The 21,825-nt window shown below is 40.5% G+C and overlaps 1 protein-coding gene across 5 annotated transcripts in view; it reads left to right on the top strand.

Moving 5' to 3' along the window:
• The window catches only part of EPHA4 (EPH receptor A4), a 135,986-nt gene that overhangs the window by 74,182 nt on the left and 39,979 nt on the right, over window positions 1-21,825 (top strand). For 4 of the 5 annotated variants that reach the window (XM_006763385.2, XM_006763386.2, XM_015563662.1 and 1 more), the window contains one exon: window positions 2,641-2,979. In XM_006763385.2, the coding sequence (XP_006763448.1) occupies window positions 2,641-2,979 (339 nt within the window). Of the gene's footprint in view, window positions 1-2,640; window positions 2,980-14,676; window positions 15,041-21,825 lie in introns of those variants that run through there. The other variant, XM_015563663.1, reaches the window with a different exon arrangement.

Below are 21,825 nucleotides of genomic sequence, written 5' to 3'. Positions count from 1 at the left end.
TGTTTAGACACTGCCATGCCCCATCCTACATACTAATTACTGACTTTTTGCTTCTGTGGTGTTTGATTCATTGTGTCACATTTTCCCATGTGAAAGTGGACCAGGAACTTTGGCATGGATTTAAGAGTCACTCTCATTTAACCCTAGAACCTTGCAGCACAATGAGAACCAGTGACTGACCTATTTTATAAACCAAGCTGTGGTCAGCTTCAGATGCAAACTAGTAAGGATTTCACCATGGTGGCAAGCTTCTACAGAACCTGAACAGGACTGATGATGCACACTCCCTCTTCCTATCTTTACATCTCAAACTTTGGTTGAAACTGCTGATTTTGTTGTTCTTATACCTTAAATGGGGGCCATATGGTGGAGTGGAAATAACCCCAAAGTGGAGTACTTATGGATGTTAGATTCTGCCACTAATTATATTGCACAAGCTTTCCATATTATCAGGTTCACTTCCTGGATCTCAATTTCCTCATCTTTAAAATGAAGCTGTTTGACCAAATGATCTTTACCATCCTATCTGGCTCTAGGAATCTGTGATTTTAAAGAGCTCTATTCATTTATTCGGAAACCATTTATTTGACCTTGTTATTTTCCAAAGGACCCTTAATACAAATGAAAATGTAAACAAAAAGAACACTGGTATTTTATTTCTGGAAATTTCTGTGGGGTAATCTCACCTTTAACACAAATTTTGCAACGCTGTTTTCCCTGTAAGGTTCACAGATCAGGCAAGGGAACAGAAAACATCATAATTAGTCTCAAGTGGACATTAGGAAGGCACACTTACCTTTTTAAAATAAAGTCTTCCATTAAGCTGTACAAAGAGACAAGGAGAGTAAATTGGCCTTATTTAGTATTATCACAAAAATTCTTTTGCTCTTCATCACCATTAGCTGAATAGTACTGAATATAACCCCTTGTATGTAGATTACATGCAACTCTCTCTCGGAGGCTACTTTGGAACAGTACATTCCATTGTGGTCCATGAGATAAAACTTCTCCTGACTTCACACAAGCCTCCAGGTAACTTTCCTCAAAGCAGTCATTACAGATAAAACAGAAGTAGAATAGGTACAGTGAGCAAGAAATCCCAAACTTTCATGAAAACCCACTTTTGGCTCTTTTCTTAGAGGATCACAACATGAAAGGAGAAGGAAAAGAGAGGGCTTTCCGACTCTCACATTGAATAAATATTTTTGATTAGAGTGTGGAAATGTCTTTTAAACATTTGGAACCAGCTGAGACCAGGAAAATTACCTCTCATGTCTCCCACACATATTTTTCTTCTTGAATTCTTTTGTGTGGTAACTTCTTGGCCTGTAAAAACTAATCTACAGCAAGAGAGTCATCATTGTTCTATAGTCTTATCTATTATTACTAGAGGCCTGATGCACGAAGATGCATGCAAGAATGGCCCTTCCTTCCCCTGGCTGCTGGCACCGCCTTCGCTCTGGCCAGAGACTCCTTTCTGCCTTCCCACGCTGCCCAGAGGCCCTGAGCAGCTGGGGCGGTGCCTGTGTATGCAAATTAACCCACCATCTTTGTTGGATTAATTTTCATACTCACTCCTGATTGGTTGGTGGGCATTGCAAAATATGGTCAATTTGCACCTTTCTCTTTTATTAGTGTAGATTGTTGTTAAACCATCTCTATCTGTTGAGATCAGTTGTTCTATTCCACCACCACCATTGATATTTCAGAAACTCTTGCATGTCCATTGGAATGAGTACAGGCCCCTCTCCCCGACTCCCCACCCCACTATCTGAAAGTTGAGAGTTTCTGTGAAACCTTTCTTAAGTTGAAATGGCCCGCCACCTTAAAGCACAGATGCTGACAGACACAGTGCAAAGCTAAGGAGGTTGGCATGCAGGGTGCACACTGCTTCTATAATAGCTTGCTGCAAAACACAATTTTCACCATTTTTTTTCATAAATGCAAACATCATTTTTGGATTTCTTTCCATTGGTGTGAACAGGTACTAATGTTTTCATAAAAGCAAAGCCTAGATAGCCTTGGTCAGTTCAAGGGCTGAACGTGTGGTTGGGTGCCTTTGTACAATATCCGCCTCAAGCCGGGATGTTTCAGCAACAGGACCTTCCTTCAACATCTTTGCAACCAGGTTAAACCGGTTCCAACTAATTACCCAATAAACAATTTAATCTTCCTCTATATTGATGACACACTCAACATAGGAATCACCATTTATCTTCAGAAGTGGTATATATCTTTTAATTTAGTAGAGTCCCACAATAGCTCTGGGAACTAGAATTGCATTTGCATACCCATTTTTCAGATGATAAGATCAAGACTGGATAAGTTGTGATATTTTCCTGCCACTTCAGAGGGGAAGCCTGGACTTGGAGCTCATTTGATGTAGAGTGGCCTTACATCTCAGAGTGGCAGGTATTGCCACACTTGTTTGCACACAAATGAAAATGACCCTCACACCTACAGTTTCCTATTCTATTTTTATTTTAAAAGATATTTTTGCTACCTCGATTTTCTTTTTGCATTATTTGCCAAATGGGCCCACCTACCTCTTGAAGTTGCAGAGAACAATAGAAACTGAGAGATTCCAAAAGGATCGTTACAGTTCTTGGTGTGATGGTATGTTTTCTTCTCTTTCTCCAGGCCCACCGTCTGCTCCCCTAAACTTGATTTCAAATGTCAATGAGACTTCAGTGAACTTGGAATGGAGCAGTCCTCAGAACACGGGTGGCCGCCAGGACATTTCCTACAATGTGGTGTGCAAGAAATGTGGAGCTGGTGATTCTAGCAAGTGCCGACCCTGTGGCAGTGGGGTCCACTACACCCCACAGCAGAATGGCCTGAAGACCACCAAAGTCTCCATCACTGACCTCCTGGCTCATACCAATTACACTTTTGAAATCTGGGCGGTGAATGGAGTGTCCAAGTATAACCCTAGTCCGGATCAGTCAGTGTCTGTCACCGTGACAACCAACCAAGCAGGTAGGAAGTGGATCCACTTTATTAAATGATCTAAATGTGCACATTATAGAGAAGGGGCTTGTGTTGATATCCATGAATGATATTAAAGTTCCACAATTAAAGTAGAACCACATGGACCTAATTATAAACCTGTGAACTGTGTTATAATACAAAAGACTCTTAGATGAACATTTATTCATTCAATAAATAAATTTTTGGACATTAACTGCGTAACACACCCTGTACTAGGAGGAGGAGATTAAATGAAGACCAAGACAGTGATTGAAACCAGATAACAGTCTAGTGAGCCGGGTCACTCCATGCTAGACTGCTCTTTTAAGGGATCTGGGCTGGCCATTTTAATCACAAGGTCCATGGTTGGACATTAGAGCATTTACAGATTATTTAGGATTATAAAATTGATTTTTACTAATCTGTATGGGTACATTTATATTTGCTGTAGTATATTTATATTTTCTATTCATGCCGTGTTACTGCTGCAGGAATTGCAGAACTATTGTATAATCTTAAATATCAGATATTTAAAAATGCAAAGTAGAATCTAGAATTCTAGGCTCCAGCCCCTGACCCACTCATCCCGATTCCTCCCCTGAAGACGTTTCCACGCATCCTCATGCTAATTTTCCATTCTGGATTTCCGCCACATGTTTTCCGTTGCCGGCTCCCTGTTACTTATTTCTGGAGAGTTAAAGGGAGCAGGAAAAAAAACACAACTATAGTTTATCCTTTAGTGAGGCTCTTAAGAACAACAAACTTCGCTGGCAAAGCATTATAAATTGCCCACAATCCTATCACCTCTTCCTGCACTTTTCTCTTAAATGCATGTTTCAGTAAGTGCACTCAATAGTTAGGTAAAATATGTCTGTACTAATTGATCTCTAGTGAGAAGTATTCCAGTGTCCCGATCCAAAGCCATTATTTTTCCACTTTCCCCTGAACTCTCTAGAATAAATAAAAAGTTAAGACTTGGGGGAGATTTTGAACTGGAGCTAGAAAGGCAAATCTTCCTCAAAGGCAGCTTCGGCGACACAAAGACGGCTGGTCTTTAAAATATGTGGTATGAACTGATCATCTGGTGATGCTTTTGTCTTTAATTTCTGCACTTCCAGGTTGTGAACGCTATTAGTGGTCATTGGTTTTGTTTTTCTATAAAGACTAGAATGATTTAGGAGGTTCTGATGGCATCACAAGCACTCCGTGATGGCCAGTCTTTGATTAGTGCTCTTTCTAGGAGAAGGCCCTGGAAATGCCGCGTGCTGATCCTGGGAAATGCATTGGTGTCACTGGTGTGTCTGAGTGAGAAGGAGCCAACGAGGTGCAGAGTGATCTTTGCACACCCTGGGGAGTCTGATTTGTGAGCCAATCGATATCCTTATGTGCAGCCTGAAGCACCTTTCCAGCTTTTCTCAAAACACATCACCGCTTCGTGTCCTCCACTGAATTAGAACTAGGAATGGAGACTTCGAGGCCTTAGTGTACAGGTGAAGTCATTCTCTTTGGCAGAGAACAGCCTCTGGGAGATGTGCTGAGGACAGGCTTGGCTCCCACAGACTTTGTGGGGAGACATCTATGGCTTTCTGTATACCTAAGGATTCAAGCCAAAGGATTATGTCAACCCCCGCCAGGCCAGAAGGGGCAAGAAATGGGAAGAAGACAGGCTAAAGATCCTCCCCTTACAATGAGGGAAGAGAACAGTCAAAGTTGGACTAAAAATGTAGGTGTAATTCTTTTAGATCTAGGAGAAAGGTGGACAGGGAATTCCTCTGACACAGTGAGGTTGTTTTCTCCGCCATGGTGAGCAGTCCTGGCAGGAGGTTTGCTGAATCGGACAAAATTCCAGCTCCTTATTTTAATTTTCATGAAGGGTGATGCTGGGAAGCTGTTCAAAATTAAAAATAAATCTTTCAATAAGGAGACCTCCTATGTGGCCAGCCAGAAAGCTTTTGCTTAGCCGCGTCGTATATGTGCACAGCCCTGCCTCATTATCCTACCGTAATTTGGAGCTCACTAATTCAAAATCACTGGGGGAGTTTATCTTTGATTAACAAACCCTTTCTTCATAGTAGGGCAAAGTAATAATGTAGGCCAAAATTTGGGTAAATGTAGCAGCCACAAACGCTATCAAAGCTCTCTGAAGCATATTTGCACATACACAATTGTATTCTAATTGTAACTGTTTCTATTATTTCATTAAATTAAATTCCTAAGGAACCTTTATGGGCAATGATGTCTCACTCTATGAGGAATACACAGAATCAATGAATATTAGCATTTACAACCTGGAGGCCACAAAGTTTTATGGCTCTCATTTTTGCTCAGTTTTCAGGGTTCTTTCTCTCATCAGTAACATATTTAAGAACAAACACAAAATCTAGAATTCCTGGTTTTATCATCACCACCTCTGAGACCACAGATGCACAGCTCCATGAAGGTGAAATGACTCATCCAAGCTAATGTCAGAGCCAGTGACACTTGAAACCAGGGAGAGCTCCCTTCTTTTTAAATTATTGCATAATTAATGGCACTCATATATTCTGCTTGGCATTCTCCCCATTTGTGAGAGCAGACTGGATGAGGAGGTGTAGCTGTAACTGGGCTTTGATCCTTTAGTTGTAGAATGTGGTGTGAATGGGCTGGTCTTCTCACCGTGGCTATTTAAATCATTCTAATCATTCTAACCTACATCTTACTGTGGTGTCTTAGGGGCTATTGACACCTTTCCCTCCCCTCCTGAGGTCAAACCCAATTGACCCAGAAGACAAGACAATGGGAACTCAAAATGTCAGCTTTGTTGCTGATCAACTGATGGAAGAATGTCAGCTTTATATCTGTGGTCAAAAGGGCTAGCTAGCTCTAGTAACACTTACCCAGTGTCACCCCCGGACACTCTAGCCCAGCTGGCTAATTGTAGGCTCCCTTCCATATAAAGCTTGCACCCCTAAGTTTGCCCAAATGGTCACTCTGTGCAGTTAGTTAGGCAGGTTTGAGAGAGCAGAGTGGGTGGAGCTAAGACATAGTTTTTTCTCCCAAATTCTTTTCATGAGATAAGTCACCCCCCACTCCCACCTCTATGCCAGGACCAGTGAGGGAGAGGTGGGGAGGGGATGGTGGGTGGAAGCTCCAACTGAAGTTGCCCTGTACAAAAACAAGGTAATGACGTTCTCCTTAGAATGCCTTTTCGACATTCACAACCGAGAGGGACAGAGTGAGATTCCCCTTGCAAACTCTCATTTCCCTTTCTTCACTTTCTGTTCTCTGGCAACTTCTCTGCCTTTTGTTTAGAAGGAGATGGCCCCGATGTTTATGAAAAATGGATAAGCAGACTGCTGGGTGATTTGTTTTCTAGATGGCTTTCCTTTGGTTTACTTTTACTTAAGTGGACCATCTCAGGCAAATAAATACAGCATGTGTCACTAGGAGAGAGAAATGCTGTATAAATAAAATAAGGTTTTCCTGGCCGAGCAACAGAACTGTGAATATTTTTACTAAAAATGCTGTCATGGCTGCGAGCAGATCTTAATAACAGTGAGCCTGGTTTTACTGTGCACCCCCAGACCCCCTCACCTGCCTTCCAGCTATGGGGCTGGACCATTCTCTAGGTTGTGTTATTTTAAATCCCTATGGAAGTCCTATGGCTGATAATCTATACTAATCCCAAATTGTACTCAAGGGCAGTGATTTTTGAGTTATATTTTGCATGTGACACTGTTCCAGATATTTCACAGTGAAATACATCTGCTAATCTCTCTTCAGCACAGCTGTGGTGTCCTAGTGACAGACATCTTGAAAACTCTGAGTTCGCAGGAGTTCAGATAGTTGATGGATTATATAATTATTTGAATCTAGCTGATCTCTAAGATCTTTTCCAATCCTAAAATTCTGTGATTCCAAGGACATAGACATGAGCTATGAGCATGAAGAAGGGGGGCTTATTTCTCTCTGATGTTCAGAAACTATCTCTAAAGGCAATTCCAAGAGTGGGAAAAATTCCAAAAATGCTTCAGCAGAATTATCAGAATACATCTGCATCCTGCCTTCCCTTCACCCCTTTAAGCCCCAACTTGCCAGACAAAGTATTTACTTCGAAGGGCAAAACAGTAAGCTAGTTGTACCCCCACTATAGCTATTCCAGGCTTCTCTCCAGACATTGGGCAATGTCTGGGGACATTTCTGGTTGTCCCAATTGGAAGCAGGGCATGTGCTATTGCATCTAGTGAGTAAAGGCCAGGCATGCTGCTAAACATCCTAAAATGCACAGGACTGCCTCTACAGTAAATAATTATTCAAAATTTCTGTAGTGGCAAGACTTAGAAACTCTGCTCTGGTGACATGTTTGAAAAACAGAACTTGTGACTTCCTAGCAGTGCCCACCTTATAAGGGTTCTATGGTCAACCTGTCTTAGCTTGTTCCCATTGCTCTGGGCTGGGGACCTCATGTTCTCACATTATTCTCAGAGGATAGGTAGTTAGAGAAGGCCCTTTGGGGCCTCTTGTGGAGAATCCCAGTTGCTTTGCCCTTGGATGAACTGGTGCTACTTGTTAGACTGGCCTTGTTCTCTAGGAAGACAATTTTTAAAAACCACCAGGAAACGCCACACCAACAATCAAGTGGCAGAACACCTCCTGGTGACACCGGCACCACACATAGTAGATGTTTGTTGGTTAACACATTTATTTACAGTAATGACAATCAGTGAACTCTGTCGAGGAGTGAGAAATTTAATGTAACCAAAATAATGAGTAAAGAAAAGAAAATAACTAAGTACAAGAGGCATACTGTCTTTTATTGCTCAACTGGTAAGTTCCCATTCTCTCCTTCTCTGCCACCTTTTAATTAGACCTATTATGTTATTTGAATGAGATAATGGAGAACAGTGGAAATTCTCATCCTTACTGGGTATAATTGCTACCTGCCTTCCAGATAGTAACAGGAAAGTTTCAAGGAGATGGTGGGAGAAAAGGAAGCATCTTAGAGCAACCAGTTAGGTAATGTGCTCTGGGCATGGTGGCTCTGGGTAAGGGGGGACTATTGCGTAATTATGCCTAAGGGTAGAAAGAAACATGAAAGATGCCAGGAAGTCCAGTTTGGCCTGATTTGAAAGGCACTGGAGCACAAAGTCAGACTGTAATGGTTCGGAGGGACAGTGCTTGTGTGGGCCTTAAGTGTGGTTTGAGATCACAACAAAAAGAGACATCCTGGTGAGCTTGAGAATGGAAATGGGATATTAAACCCAAATGAGCTGTGGCCAGGACCAAGGCTTTTCTGTAAGCTTGAAAAAGAAGGGGGGGGAGGGGGAAGCTCTGTTGATATTTTTGAGGCACAAATCGCCAGTTTCTGTTAGTGCCCTAGAGTGGGGTTGGCAAACTGTGACTCAGAGGCCAAATCTTGATACTCCACCTGGTGTTGTGCAACTCATGAAGAATGGTTTGTCTATTTCCAACATGTTGAAAATAATCAAAGGAAGAGTAACATTTTGTGACATTTTGCAATTATATAAAATTCTAATTTCAGTATCCATAAAGTTTTATTGGAACAAAGCCCACTAATTTGTGTTGTCTAAGGCTGCTTTTACAGGACAACCACAGACTTGAGTGACTTCAAGAGAGTGAGTGGCCTTCACAGGGAACAGACAGGGTGGAGCTAAAGTGGGTTTATAGCTGATTGTACAGAAAATAATACAATGATCAATAACTAGTAATACAAGAATAAACACTGTGTTTTTCCTACTCACAACTATAAACCTACTTTTGCCACACCCTGTATTAACCATCCCTGAGCCCTGCTTTGGAATACTAAACAAGAAAGAGGGACAGTGAGAAAGGAGGTTGAAAAGGCGGTGATACCCTTGCTGGTGTGGCTCAGTTGGCTAGGTGTCATTCCTGCACCATAAGGTTGCCTGTTTGATTCCTGATCAGGGCACATGCCCAGCGTTGCAAGCTCTATCCTGGGTGGGGGTTATGCAGGAGGCAGCTGATCAATGTTCTTTCACTTGCGTCAATGTTTTTCTCTCTCTCTCTTTTTCTCTCTCTTTCTCTCCTCCTTTCTTCTCTCTAAAAATCAATAAAAAAACTTTTTTAAAAGAAAAGATGGTGCCCTAACCGGTTTGGCTCAGTGGAGAGAGTGTCAGCCTGTGGACTCAAGGGTCCCAGATTCAATTCCGGTCAAGGGCATGTACCTTGGTTGCGGGCACATCCCCAGTAGGGAGTGTGCAGGAGGCAGCTGATCGATGTTTCTCTCTCATAGATGTTTCTAACTCTCTATCCCTCTCCTTCTCCCTTCCTCTCTATAAAAAAATCAATAAAATATAAAAAAAGAAAAGATGGTGAAATGTTAGTATTGTTTGTTGGAACCAGTTCAGCAAAGGATATGGTAGACCAACATTTAGCTTAATCTCACAGTTGAAACAGTTTTGATATTTGGCAAGACCCCTTCTATTTTAGAGGCTTTGAAGATATAAACAAGATTTCACAAAAATAATTAGGTTTTCAATACGCCTTTGCTTTCTTGTACAGCACATCTTCTCCCAGTGACACTTGGGTTAAGTGCACACTGCGGAGCTTGCTTGAGTTGCCTCAGGAGGCAGTGTTCTGATTCCCTTGCAAACATGCATTCTTAGCACTCATTGTTGTATGGTTCCTACATGTTGGCAGCAATTTTCTTTTTAAGTAATAATATGTGCTGCTCTTTCCCATGTCTCCTCACCAAGATGATTTCTGGTTTGCCTTTGATCTCAAGTGAATCATGTTATTTTTTTTCTTACTTCTAAGAAATTTAAAGGCAAAACACATGATGAAACTAGTGAAATCTGTAAGTCAGAAATCTTTCCAAAGACATTTTAAAATCTTTCAAACAAATCATACAGCAATTGCTTTGAGGAGGTTTGTTGAAAAGTTGTTTGCACATCCTCAGAACAGCTGACTCTCCAACAACACAGGCTTCAACCGCATAGGTCCACTTATATGAGGGTTTTGGTTTTTGTTTTTTCTGTAAATACTGTAAAGATATTTTCTCTTATGATTTTCTTAATAACATTTTTTTTCTAGCTTAATTTATTATAAAAATATAGCATTTAATATGAATAACATACAAAATATATGTTAATCGACTATTTATGTTATTGATGAAACTTCCGATAAATAGTAGGCTCTTAGTTACTTTTGGGAAGTCAAAAGTTACAACTGGATTTTTTATTGCAGGGGAGAGCTCAGGGCCCCTAAGCTTCCCCACATTGTTCAAGGGCCAACTGTAGTTAGTATGTCATTGTTGGGACAAATCTCTAAAGTAGAAGCTGGTTTGAAAGTCCTTTCTGCGCCTGAATAAACACACAATGGCTTCAGAGAAGCCAGTCTGTGGATGTTCCCATCGAAAACTCTGATGCAGCCAAGGGCTCCTCATGTTGTTCACCATGCCTAGGAAGTGTACATTTTAAAAATATGTTCAATTTTTTAAAGGGAGTAGTCTCTTGATTCTAACTTTATACATAAACCGATTTTATGTTCATGGAATATTGTTACGACCCCCTCATTATTATGCAGACTCATTCATTATGATAATAATGAAGAATACTGTAAACCTGTTCATATACACTGATACAGGCTTCTGGTGTGTGGCACCAGGATTCGTGAATTTGTATTCAGGGTGGGTACTACACATCCTGGTAAGGAGAAATAAATCAAAGCCTTCCAAAAGAACCTACTAAATTATCCAGCTTCAAGGTTGACTGAGCAGCATAGACAAATGTCTATAGAACCTAGTGGTAATTATTGCATATGAATAAAAAATGGGTTGCATTTCTTTTTAAGATGAGAATATTTCACTGTAGAAAAATGAAAGTGTATTTATACACCCAGGACTGAGAACTCTATTTTTCCTGACTCCTTCTCCTTCCCTCCTACAGAAACATGCACACAGGTTCATTTGTGAGAAGGAAAATTCATTCAGCAGCATTCACTCTAAATGCTTGACAGTCTAATTCTGATTTGCGTTTTATTTCTGAGTTGTGCTTGTTACTTCGAATGCTACTGCCAACTTTTACACCCTCTGGGGAAGCCATCAAGGGATTTGAAAAAAGCAGTGCCCAACTGAGATGAGAAATGAACAGGGCAGGGCGAGCAAAGATTTTAGATGGGCTTCTGAATTGTCTAGCTGTCGCTCCAACTGGCTAAATTAATTACTGTCTCCTCAGAGGAGTCAGAGGAGACTCTGGACTCCAGTTCACAATGGAGCATCAATAAAAAGATCCAGAGAAACTTTATCAAAGCTTCCATTAACCCCCTACTGATGTCTTTAAAGAGGTTTTTCCTTGAAACACCAGGAAAACCAAGAGCCATGCTGCAGGACTAATCCTGCATTGAGAGATCTGAAATCTACAGGAACTAATTAAGATTCTTGTCCATGTCATCCCAATATACAGAGCTTTCTCTGAATTTCAGCATTCATGTGCTGTTTTCATGTGGATTACCCAATAAGGGAGCATCCCACATATTGTATTTAGGTAAAGACTTGTGTGTTCTTTTTTTTTCTTTTTTTTGGTTTTGTTTTTTAGATTTTACATTTTGATCTGTCAGGATAAGTAAGGTTTAGCTCTATCCATCAGCATTTAAAATATCTATTTTTGAATGGCTTTCCCCAGTATCTACCTTTTACCACAACACACACACACACACACACACACCCCTTTTTCATTACTGTCTTTGCCAGAAGAATGAAAAAGATTTCATAGGCTGTCTCAAAACTGAAATAACAGAAAAAGAGAGAGATGATGGCAGACATCAGTGTGGTCTCATGCCCAATGAACACTGTGGCTTTCATTGGGAAATCTCACTAATGATTTGGTCCCACACATGAAGGTCAGTGCCCCGAGTGCTGGACAGTCAGCAAAATATCTGCCGATCACTGAAGAACCATATCTTGTTTTCAATCCCTTCTTTCTCTATTCTGATAAACGGGTCAGTTGGCCCTAATGAACTTTACTGTGGCATTCCTAAAGGATCTTTTGTTGTTGTTATAACAAAGCACAAGGACTCCGTTCTAAAACACAACCTATTTAAATTATCTTATTGGTGAAGTGGCAGTGATTTGAAATATTTGTTCTATTTTGCTCTCACTCCTGGAAGGAGAGGGGGACAGAAGAAGAGGAAGGGTGGACTGCTTGCACCCTTTTGCCTGGCATCTTCCAAATGACCATCTATGTACATGCATTTCTCACGCAGTCTGGTCCTCACTGTCAAAAAGGTTGTGGATAGATTATTAAAAATATCTTATCTAGGAAACTTTTGTCACTGACTAGTGCATACAGAGAAGACTTACATATGTCACTGTAGCTTCTCAGTGGGTGCTAAATAGGGATCTGCCACCAACAGGCTCATTGTGCATAACAAGCTTGGACAAGGTCCATCCATTAGAACAAACACTGAAAGGGGCAAGATCACAATGACTCCCTGGAGAGTTGGTATTGTCTAGATAACATACTGCAAGCTGTAAATCTGCCTCCTGAATCAACCCCCCCCCCCTTTTTTTTTAGCATAATAAGTGTTTATTTTGAGCATAGTAAGTGTGAAGGTAGATGAGCACAGAGCTTCCTCCACGTTCCTTTATCAAAGTCAGGGTCGCAACATACAAACAGACACTGATTTTGAATATGCAACAGACTGAGAGCTTAATTAAGTGTTCCTTCCACTCTCTAAGATAATCGGGGACTTTTTAAAATCTGATATTTGCAGAGAACCCTGAGAGTTGCTGGTGGAGCCCCTCCTTGTGTGGGATTCCCCTGAATCTGGTCCTGGTCCTACAGGAGAGTGTGATTTTAGGAAACTTCTAGGAGGATGCTTTTGGAGGCTTGGGGATTCTTGGAGCTAACATCATTTTATTTCTCCCCATTTAAAATAGGAGCAGAATTGTGATTACAGCATGTAATTGGGATTCTTGTTTCTTTGTTTGACATTGAAAACAAGGAATCGAATAGAGCCAAATATCTCCCTTGTGAAAAGTGAGAGTATCTTTTTCTAACCAGGAACAGTGGCCATAGAATTTAAAAACCACACATTGGGTCTGTTTCTATTTTGCTTGTTAGATAGAGAGCGAGCAGACAACTCTGGTGGGGGGTGAGGGGGAGTTGAGCAAAAAAGAAATAAAAAAGGGAAAGAATTCATGGACACCCAAACAGTGTGGTGATTGCAGGGGTGGGGGTGGATGGAGTTGGATTGGATATAGGGGGGAATAAATGGTGATGAAAAAAATAAAATACACACACATTATTTTCACAGACCTTATTATAGACACCAATGCTGAGTAGTCAGCTAATTCACATGTGGCTTTAAGAGGCTGATAATATAGTTAAGGAGTCTTTATGTAATAAAAAGTATATTGTTTAGGAAAAATGGTAGATGCGAAGACCTTTAAATCTCATTGTTAACTTCAAGGGTATGACTTTAATTGTACATATTCTTTGGGTGGTGGCTTTTTCTCCTTCTCCCCACCTCTTTTTGTTTCAGAACACACACCGAATCCTTCCATAAAACTGCCCATTGTGTGCTGAAGCCCTGCTCCAATGTCCTTCTTGGAGATCATACTAGGGGGCTATTTCTAAGTGAAATTTTATTCTAATGAAGTCCTTCCAGTATTTACAGATTGACTCCTGGGTGGAGCCAATAATACTGAATTTCACACTTCAACACATTGTGTTAAAGAAAGGTCCCAGTGAGATGCTGTGAACCTTCTAGTTTTTAAAAAAATTCTTTCCAAGTCCTAACATGGCCACATTTTTGAGAGCATAGCATGTGGTGACCATTTGTATATCAAGCATTTTCAAAATGTGCTGGTTGTAATTTAACCCAAAGGTCTCTGAATCTCTTCTCTGTACTTACCAGTCATTTCTTTGTGCTTGTCTACATAGCAAGCAAGAAACTGGACAGGAAATAATTGGCTACAAATAAAATGAAGGCTTCCTTAGGTAGTGCTAAAAACCAGCTTCTCAGCATTCTATGGTTCCTGGATATTGTCCCCTAAATATTTTGATACCTTGTGTTCAGAACTTTCCCAGACTTCTATGCAGTGAAACCAAATGGATTAAAATGGAGAGTCTTACCATGGCCTCCTCTCTCTTTCTCTCTCTCTCGCTCCCTCTCTCTCTCTCTCTCTCTCATCTCTATCTATCTCTTTATCTCTCTCACTTGCAACATTCTATTTAACATCCATGGTCATCACTTGTCAGCATTTAGCCTTTGTTCTTTAAGCCAAACAACATTTGAACTGGGAAAAATTCTGAGTTGTATAGAACACACAGATTTGCAACTAAAATTATATTGGAATGTTCCCTCTGCCTATCTCACCCTGTGGGTGATCATCTGCAATCTATAATTTTATGCCCTTTACGCTGTGTCAGACATTTTTTTTATTTCTGTCCCTCCTCCCCCTCTATTCTCTCTATGTATTTCAAAATGAAATAAGAAAAAAACAAAGATGAATTACTAAAATGTAGTTTCAGAGATAAAAATGTTAACAGCTGGTGAAAATGCTTACAAGTTAAGGAGCTTATATGATCAATTTATGTATACCACAACTTTTTTTGAGCCACTGATGTGGTTCTTTTAAACAACCATTAGGAAAAGTAGGTATCCTGTTCCAACTGTATATGTGATGGGAAATTGGATGGCTCAGGAGATGACTAATGGGACTCTGGACCTTTCTGTCTTTAGGTCACCTCCTTGAATCTGGACTCCATCATAAGTGGTCTAAGGCTCGACCATCTGGCAGCCATTGAGTGGCTATGGTAATGGACTTGGTCTTGGTCCAGGTCTTAGTCGACAGGTGTTCACATCATAAGTGACACTAATTGACTTCCTAGTCTTTCAACTTGGAAAACGACGGTGGACCATCACTGTGACGGTGATGGAAGGAGTTATTCATGATATACTCAGACTCCATTGAAAGCCAAGGAACTCACCACCTTGAGCTGGCACCAACCTGGCACCTTGCAAATATTGTACTTGTCTCTCATGGGTTCCATTAGCCTCACAAATAAAATAAAAGAATTAAAATCTAATTTCAAAAGATTTTCAATAACTTAGAATGGCTAATGCTGCTTTTCTGAGGTTACATAAGCATAGTAGATTGAGGCTTTTCTTTTCATTTTGTGTTATAGTGATTAGATGCCTTCCATGAAAACTATATGTAAGGAGGGAAAAAGAAAATTGGATTCTGGGCTTCTACGATAATATCAGTCAGGCTATCTGCTTTAATTTTTAAATTTTTTCTTTGTTTTGGGGTTGATTACCAGGTCATAGCTAAAATAAGTTATGAGTGATATGCTCTTTGATGAAGAATTTAATAAGGCTATTTTCAATGCCCTTGTAAAATGGCGACCAATGTGAAAAATTAACTTTGAGACTCTTTTATTAACATGAATTTCAAAGCATGGAATTCAAGGAACTTTGGTTGTTCCAGTTCTGTGAATCCAGAGTAAGTTACCATTTATTCACTCTCACCTGGGGACATGATTTGAGGGTAACTTGCTTGACTTGAAGGAGATTATTGGTACTGTACTAGTATTAGTAATATTTTGCCCCCTCAAGTTTCCTATGATTATTTAATGGCATTTTATAAAACTACACAAATGATTCGGGCATCCCTGTAGCAAGAGGCAAAACCACACTTGAATTAGTTATCACAGTTAAAAAGTAAAGATGACAACAGCCAGGTTGGATCTATTTATTGAAGCAGACAGGCTCTTTTAATGGCATGATCAATGTCTTACCTCTTTCTGAAAGGCTTTTTAGGGGTAGGAAATTGTAATGAACAAGGTTTTTTATTGGTCCATTTCTGGAGCAGGCTTTTAAGCATTTCTGCCTGTAAATGAAGCAACCTGAGTGTGGAAAGTAAAAGGCAAGAGCAGAGATTTACTGGGTGCATCTATCATCCTGGCTTTTAGTGGATGTGATTAATACATCTTTAATTGGGGGCTGATCTAGACGCTTTGGGTGTCAGAAAGCTAAATGTTTCAGCATTGTCTCACGGTTCCTCACGCAGCAGGACGATTAGCAGCTGTCTGAGTAACAAAGAGAACCTGAAGCCCACAGCACAGCTTTTATTTTCCAGATTTGGAATGCCTAAAGCTCTCCAGTGGAGTCGACAGCTAGAGGAACAGAAGCCTTAATTCACAGCCGCTAGTCCTTGTCCTCTCTCTGTGCTATATTTCTGCTAAAGAGAACCTTTCCTTTACACCAACCTTATTCTAGATTATTCTGGAGGGCATTGTTGATCATGGAGGGGCTCACTTTGCCAAGACATCTTCATCCTGTCTAACCAAGACACCTACCAAATCATTTCAATTAAGAGTCTATACTAGATAGATTTCAACATACGGAGGCATATTGAGACAATTCCTCTTCCTATGTTTATTTCATTTTTCTGTTGTTGCTGGCTTTGCTCCATCCATTTTCTTATCTTGAAGCACTTGTCTTTCTCAGGCTAATTCTTATAAATTGCCTTCCAGAGGAAAGACTTGTTTTCCTGTTTGCTTGGAACCGGCATTCTTATTTAACAGGAAATACACACTGGGTCCTGCCATGTTTCTGTTGGCAAGTGCTGGGCTCTCCTTGTCAGAACCTGCCAACAAATTTCTTAGCAGGCAAACAGAAAGTAAAACAAGCAGCTCTCAGACAAAACAGAAGACACACTTGAACTGCATCGGAGACACAGGTTCTTCTTAGTCATTCTCAATTCATTCTGGGGGACGGGGTCTTGGTTTTGAGATGGACTGTCACTCACTTGTAATTCTACAAGTAATGGTATGACTGTACATGTAGTAATGCTAATTCAAGATAGTAGCTATTTTAAAAAGTAAAACAGTCCTTTAAGTAAGGAATTTTCTTTACTACAGACTCCGGTATCATGCATAGTGATTAAATAGTCGCCCCTCAAGCCTTAATTTACAAAAACTTAGATCATTCATGATACCTTTAGATCTATACCTATGGTGTTAACTAAAGATTTTGTCTTTATGGTGTCTTTCTAAAATAACTTGAATACTTCACCTTCAGTATTTCTCAGTTAATATTTGTATTTGTTTTTAATAGTTTTAGTGTGAAATACATACACATACGAAAAATCGGGTTCATGTGTACAGTCAATAAATTATTGCAAGGCAAACTTCAGGTCAAAGAATATCACATTGCTTACTTTTCATTGTTTTCTACTTCTCTAACTCCAAATACTATTATTTTCTTTCGTAATTGATTTTTTTTTTTTTTTTTTTTTTAGTTTTAGATGATTCCCTTTTTAGCTCTTAGGTAGTTCTAATGTGATCAGTGATCATGTCTAATTTACCTCTAGGTTTCCAGCAACTAAGAATATACATAGATACCCAACACATTGCAGATTCAGATTGCTCTGTTACTGATGCTGCTGTTGATGCTGTGGGAGAACAAGCCCTTTAACATTCAAGTCTTAACTTCTTACCAGTGAGAGGAGAGACTAGAGGATTTTTATAGATTAGTGCTTGAAAAGTGGGCTCTAGGACCTGACTTTTGAATTTACCACTTATAAGCTGTAACTTGGGACAAACTATGCAAACTGTCTATACTTTATTTTCCTAATCTATAAAATGGAAATAATAATAGTATCTGCTTCATAGTTTTGGGGTTTTTGTGTGTGTGTGTGTGAGAGGATTATATAAACTAATCCTTTCAAGGTATTTACCATAATAGTTACTCAGTAAGTGCTAATTCAGTATGTGTGTTATCATAGACATGTGATATATGGAAGGAGGATCACATGCTATTGAGTCAAGCAGACTTGAATTTAAAACTGAAATTCTATAGCTTTGGTTAAATTATTTAATTTCTCTGTGCTCTGTGAATTTCCAGGTATGAAATAAAACATGGTAATTATAACTACTTCAGAGAGTTGCAAGGATTAAATAATTTTAAGGATGTGAAGGTGCCTTGCAGAGGAAGCCAACAGCATCTTTTTGCTCATTCTTCTGTTTAGCTCTGAGTCACATGGCCCAAATTTTCAACTGTGTAAGCTGTTAACTGTCAATGAAGACTAAGTGAACTCTCTTCTGAAAAGAAAACTCAACCAAGCCATTTTGAGAACCTCACAGTCTGTTCCCCTTTAACATTAAAACAAGCATGGCTCAATATTTCAGCCCAGTGTTGTGTGATGCTGTTACAGTCCTTCATGTTAGCAGACCTGTGGCTATGATTGTGTCCCTGCAAAGCTGCACAGTTGGCTCCTGCATTACTAACCTCAGGGGCAGCACTCACCAGTGTGTCACAAATGTGTGGATATATGCTCACTGTGAATGCCCAGGAGCTGGAGTTTCTAAGAGGGAAGCTGGAGGCCATTCAGGCAGCTTTAAACTGAAGCTCAAGCTTATGTAGGCCTCAATACTACTATATTTTAGTCAGTTATTTATTATATGAAAATGTCACTATAGGAACATGCTTCTTTTTTGCTGACTGGGCTTCACTTTATTTGAATGGGTCCTTGTTGTAACCCCAATGTCAGTTAGTCAGTTAATGCAATAGGAAAGTGTTTCGCCGAAACCGGTTTGGCTCAGTGGATAGAGCGTCAGCTTGCGGACTGAAAGGTCCTCTGTGAAAAATCAATAAAATATATTAAAAAAAAATAGGAAAGTGTTTCTTGATCAACTTGTATGCAGTTAGTAATGCTGAGGGGAGGGTCAATGAGGGGCTTCCAAGATGTAATTGGGCAGCAGCTGGCAGATTGTAGGCAGATTGTATGTTTATGCATCAGGACTAGAAGAAATTAATCTCTTCAACCCAAATTCCATGGCCCAGAACTCATTCACATAAGCCACCCTGCATGCTAAGGGCCTGGGAAATGTAGTCCTTGCCTGAGGAGCTCCATCCCAGGTAACAGTCTTAATGGGAAGGGAATCACATCTTTGGACAGTTAGTTACATAGGCCAGCCCCAACACCTTCAACTTCCTGATGCAAACACTTAACCTAATGGCTACGAAGAACATTATTTAAAACTAGAGGCCTGGTGCACGAAATTCGTGCCGGGGGGGGGGCGGGGGGAGGGTTTCCCTCAGCCCAGCCTGTGCCCTCTCACAGTCGGGGGCACTTCGGGGGATGTAGCAGTGCAGCAAGCAGCAGGTGGCCAAGGCGGAGCCTGAATTGGGGCTGGGCACCAGGCTTCTAGCGCTCATCCTGGCCCACTGTGCCTGCTGCCACAGAGTTGGGAGAGGCTCCCATTGTGACAGCTGTTCTTGCCAGCCGTGAACCCAGCTTCTGGCTGAGTGGTGCTCCCTCTGTGGGAGCACACTGACAACCAGGGGGCAGCTCCTGCATTGAGCATCTGCCCTCTGGTGGTCAATGCACATCATAGAGACTGGTCGTTCCAGTCATGCCGCCATAACGGTCACTTAAGCTTTTATTATATAGATGTAGCTAATATTTCTCTATAAAAGATTTATCTAAAACTCCCACCCATTTCTCAGGAAAAATAAGTAAAGTAAGAGTGTAATTTAAATGATTTGTAGTCTTACTCTTGAATCACTTAATTAAAGCATCCTTAGTGTTCCCAAATCAGATTCCAAATGTCATTGGGAACATGGGTTTGTTGTATCCTTCAGTAAGTGTTACTGTGGCCTGCTTTTATTATAGTATTTGTTTAAAATAGACTGTATGTATTGACCTTGGATATCACTGTGTGGGGAAAAAAGCACCCATACACCTTTAGTATAAGCTTAATTAATTTTAGTATTTCTGTATTGAAATATACACGAGCTTCATTTAATTCAGAGCCTTCTAAAAATTTCAACTGAGAATTTGGTTCTAGGACTTTTGGTGAAGGAAAATAATTCCATATCAATTTTGGAACAATCAAGTTTTTCTATACCTGCTGTTGATTGCTTGGTGGGTTTTAAAACCAGTTTCAGTTCTTGACTATGAGAAAATGTGCTTAGGTGTTTATTAACAGTACATCAGTTAGAAACGGTGGGTGCAAAGCTGAGATTTTATAACATCAGTGACATATTCAAAGGGGGGTGAATAGGGAGTGAGTCATTTAATGCTTTTTACCTAAAAAATAGCAGAGGTCTATTGAACGTAGTGCGAAGGAGATTGTGTGTATAGGAAAACTCTCTGTACACTGTGGAGTAGCACAAAATACTGCAGTGAAAAAAAATTGACTCCTTGCTCTTTGGCACCATAGGTAGTGTAAAGCCCAGAGAAATCCTTCCCTCCCTTTGGTGGGATATAGAAGAAAGCAATTAATATTAGCACCCAGAGTTCTTAGCATCTCTGTGACGGCAAAACCCTTCATCACAAGGATATCATTAGTGCTCTGAAGCATTTAATTTGGATGCTTGACAGAATTTTAAAATGCACAAACCTTTGATAAAGAACAAATCCGAGCTGTGGCGTTGAAATGAGGAAGAAAGGGGGAACAAAAACCACCTTAAGCTCCGAGTAATTAAATTTAAATATGCTATTTGCATTAAGCAGGGAGGACTATAAACTGTGGGCTTATCAGTGGAAGACCCCTCCAATAAACATCATCTCTTTAAATTCAGGTCCCAGGCAGGGGACAGAACCCTGCTGTGGTTAAGAAGTCATCTTCCCTCCAAACCTTGGCCATTGTGTACTGCTGACATCCATGCTTTAGGTTTGTTGACTTCTATAAAGGCCTTTTTTCACCCTTCCTTGCCCACAGGCCAGAGACCTTTCTTCGGGTCTGTTCCCTTCCTTCCTTATTCCCTCCACCCACCTAATTTGAGCCAGTAGTGAAATGCAGTCTGTTTCAGCTAATTCACCCCTCCCCAGATGCCCCAAACTGTTGTGAATTCACTGCTTGTGATGCTGGACCCCCCAAAAATAGTTTTATAGCCCACAAATGGAGGTTTGAAGTGAATCCATCCTCCCTTTCTTTTCTCCGTATCTCTTTTCCTCTTCTCCATTCCACTTGGGTGTCACAGGGACCAAACTGCTGCAGTAAAATGACTTGTAGGTGTTTAATGGCAAGTCATTGAGGAACTAAATAAAAGAAAATTACAGCATTCACACCAGTGGGGAGCAAGGAGAACTGCTGAGCTTTTTAACCAAAGAAAGTTAAATTTCCCATTTTCTGAAAAGGAGCCACCTCTGTTTGACATCAAAGCATATCCTGTAATTCTTCCTTGGGAAATGTACCACTGTTAGAAAGTCATGATCCAGCCCCTGATCTGTGCTGTTTCTGTTTATCGAAAACACACACAGAGATAAAACCCACATGTGCCTTCTGGATGCATTGTGGTCTGCTCTTAAACCAAACGGAACCACAGGCACACGGCAAATGGGGATTCCATTTGGAAAACCTCCTCTGTTCCTCAGGGATATTTCAGATTTTGAATATGGAATAGTTTGGGGGAAGGGGAGTTTATCTTGGCTTTCTAATAGAAAGCTCAGATCATTTGACCGCTAAGCTTTCGTGAATTGTTTCTTTTACCCTCCTAGGTTTTGCTCCATCTTTAAAGATGATATTTTACTACCATTTTACTTGTTTCCAATAGGTGTGTGGAGACAGTCTGTTTCCCATGCTTAATCTTGCTGCCCTTTCCCCTGACTGCAGAAGGCTCTTTACTCTATTACCCTGACACTTCAACAATAATGTCCTTTGGGTGTAATAGCTAATGGTTTCTCCTGGCAGTGACTGACTGAGCCTACATGAGTGCATCTTTGGAGAAACTTTGGTGTCACAGAATTCTCGAACAAGGGATGCTTGTGGCTCTTTCTGGATTTAGGATTATGATTTGAGGGTGGGGGAACCCCAACACCACTGCACCTTCCCAGTTAGGAAGTCAAGAGGACTATTTGCATGTGCCCTCCAGATACAG

The sequence above is a fragment of the Myotis davidii genome, unplaced genomic scaffold, assembly GCF_000327345.1.
Source record: "Myotis davidii unplaced genomic scaffold, ASM32734v1 scaffold575, whole genome shotgun sequence".
Classification (NCBI taxonomy): domain Eukaryota; kingdom Metazoa; phylum Chordata; class Mammalia; order Chiroptera; family Vespertilionidae; genus Myotis; species Myotis davidii.
Note: the sequence above shows the minus strand (reverse complement) of the source record. Positions and strands in the feature narration are given on the sequence as shown.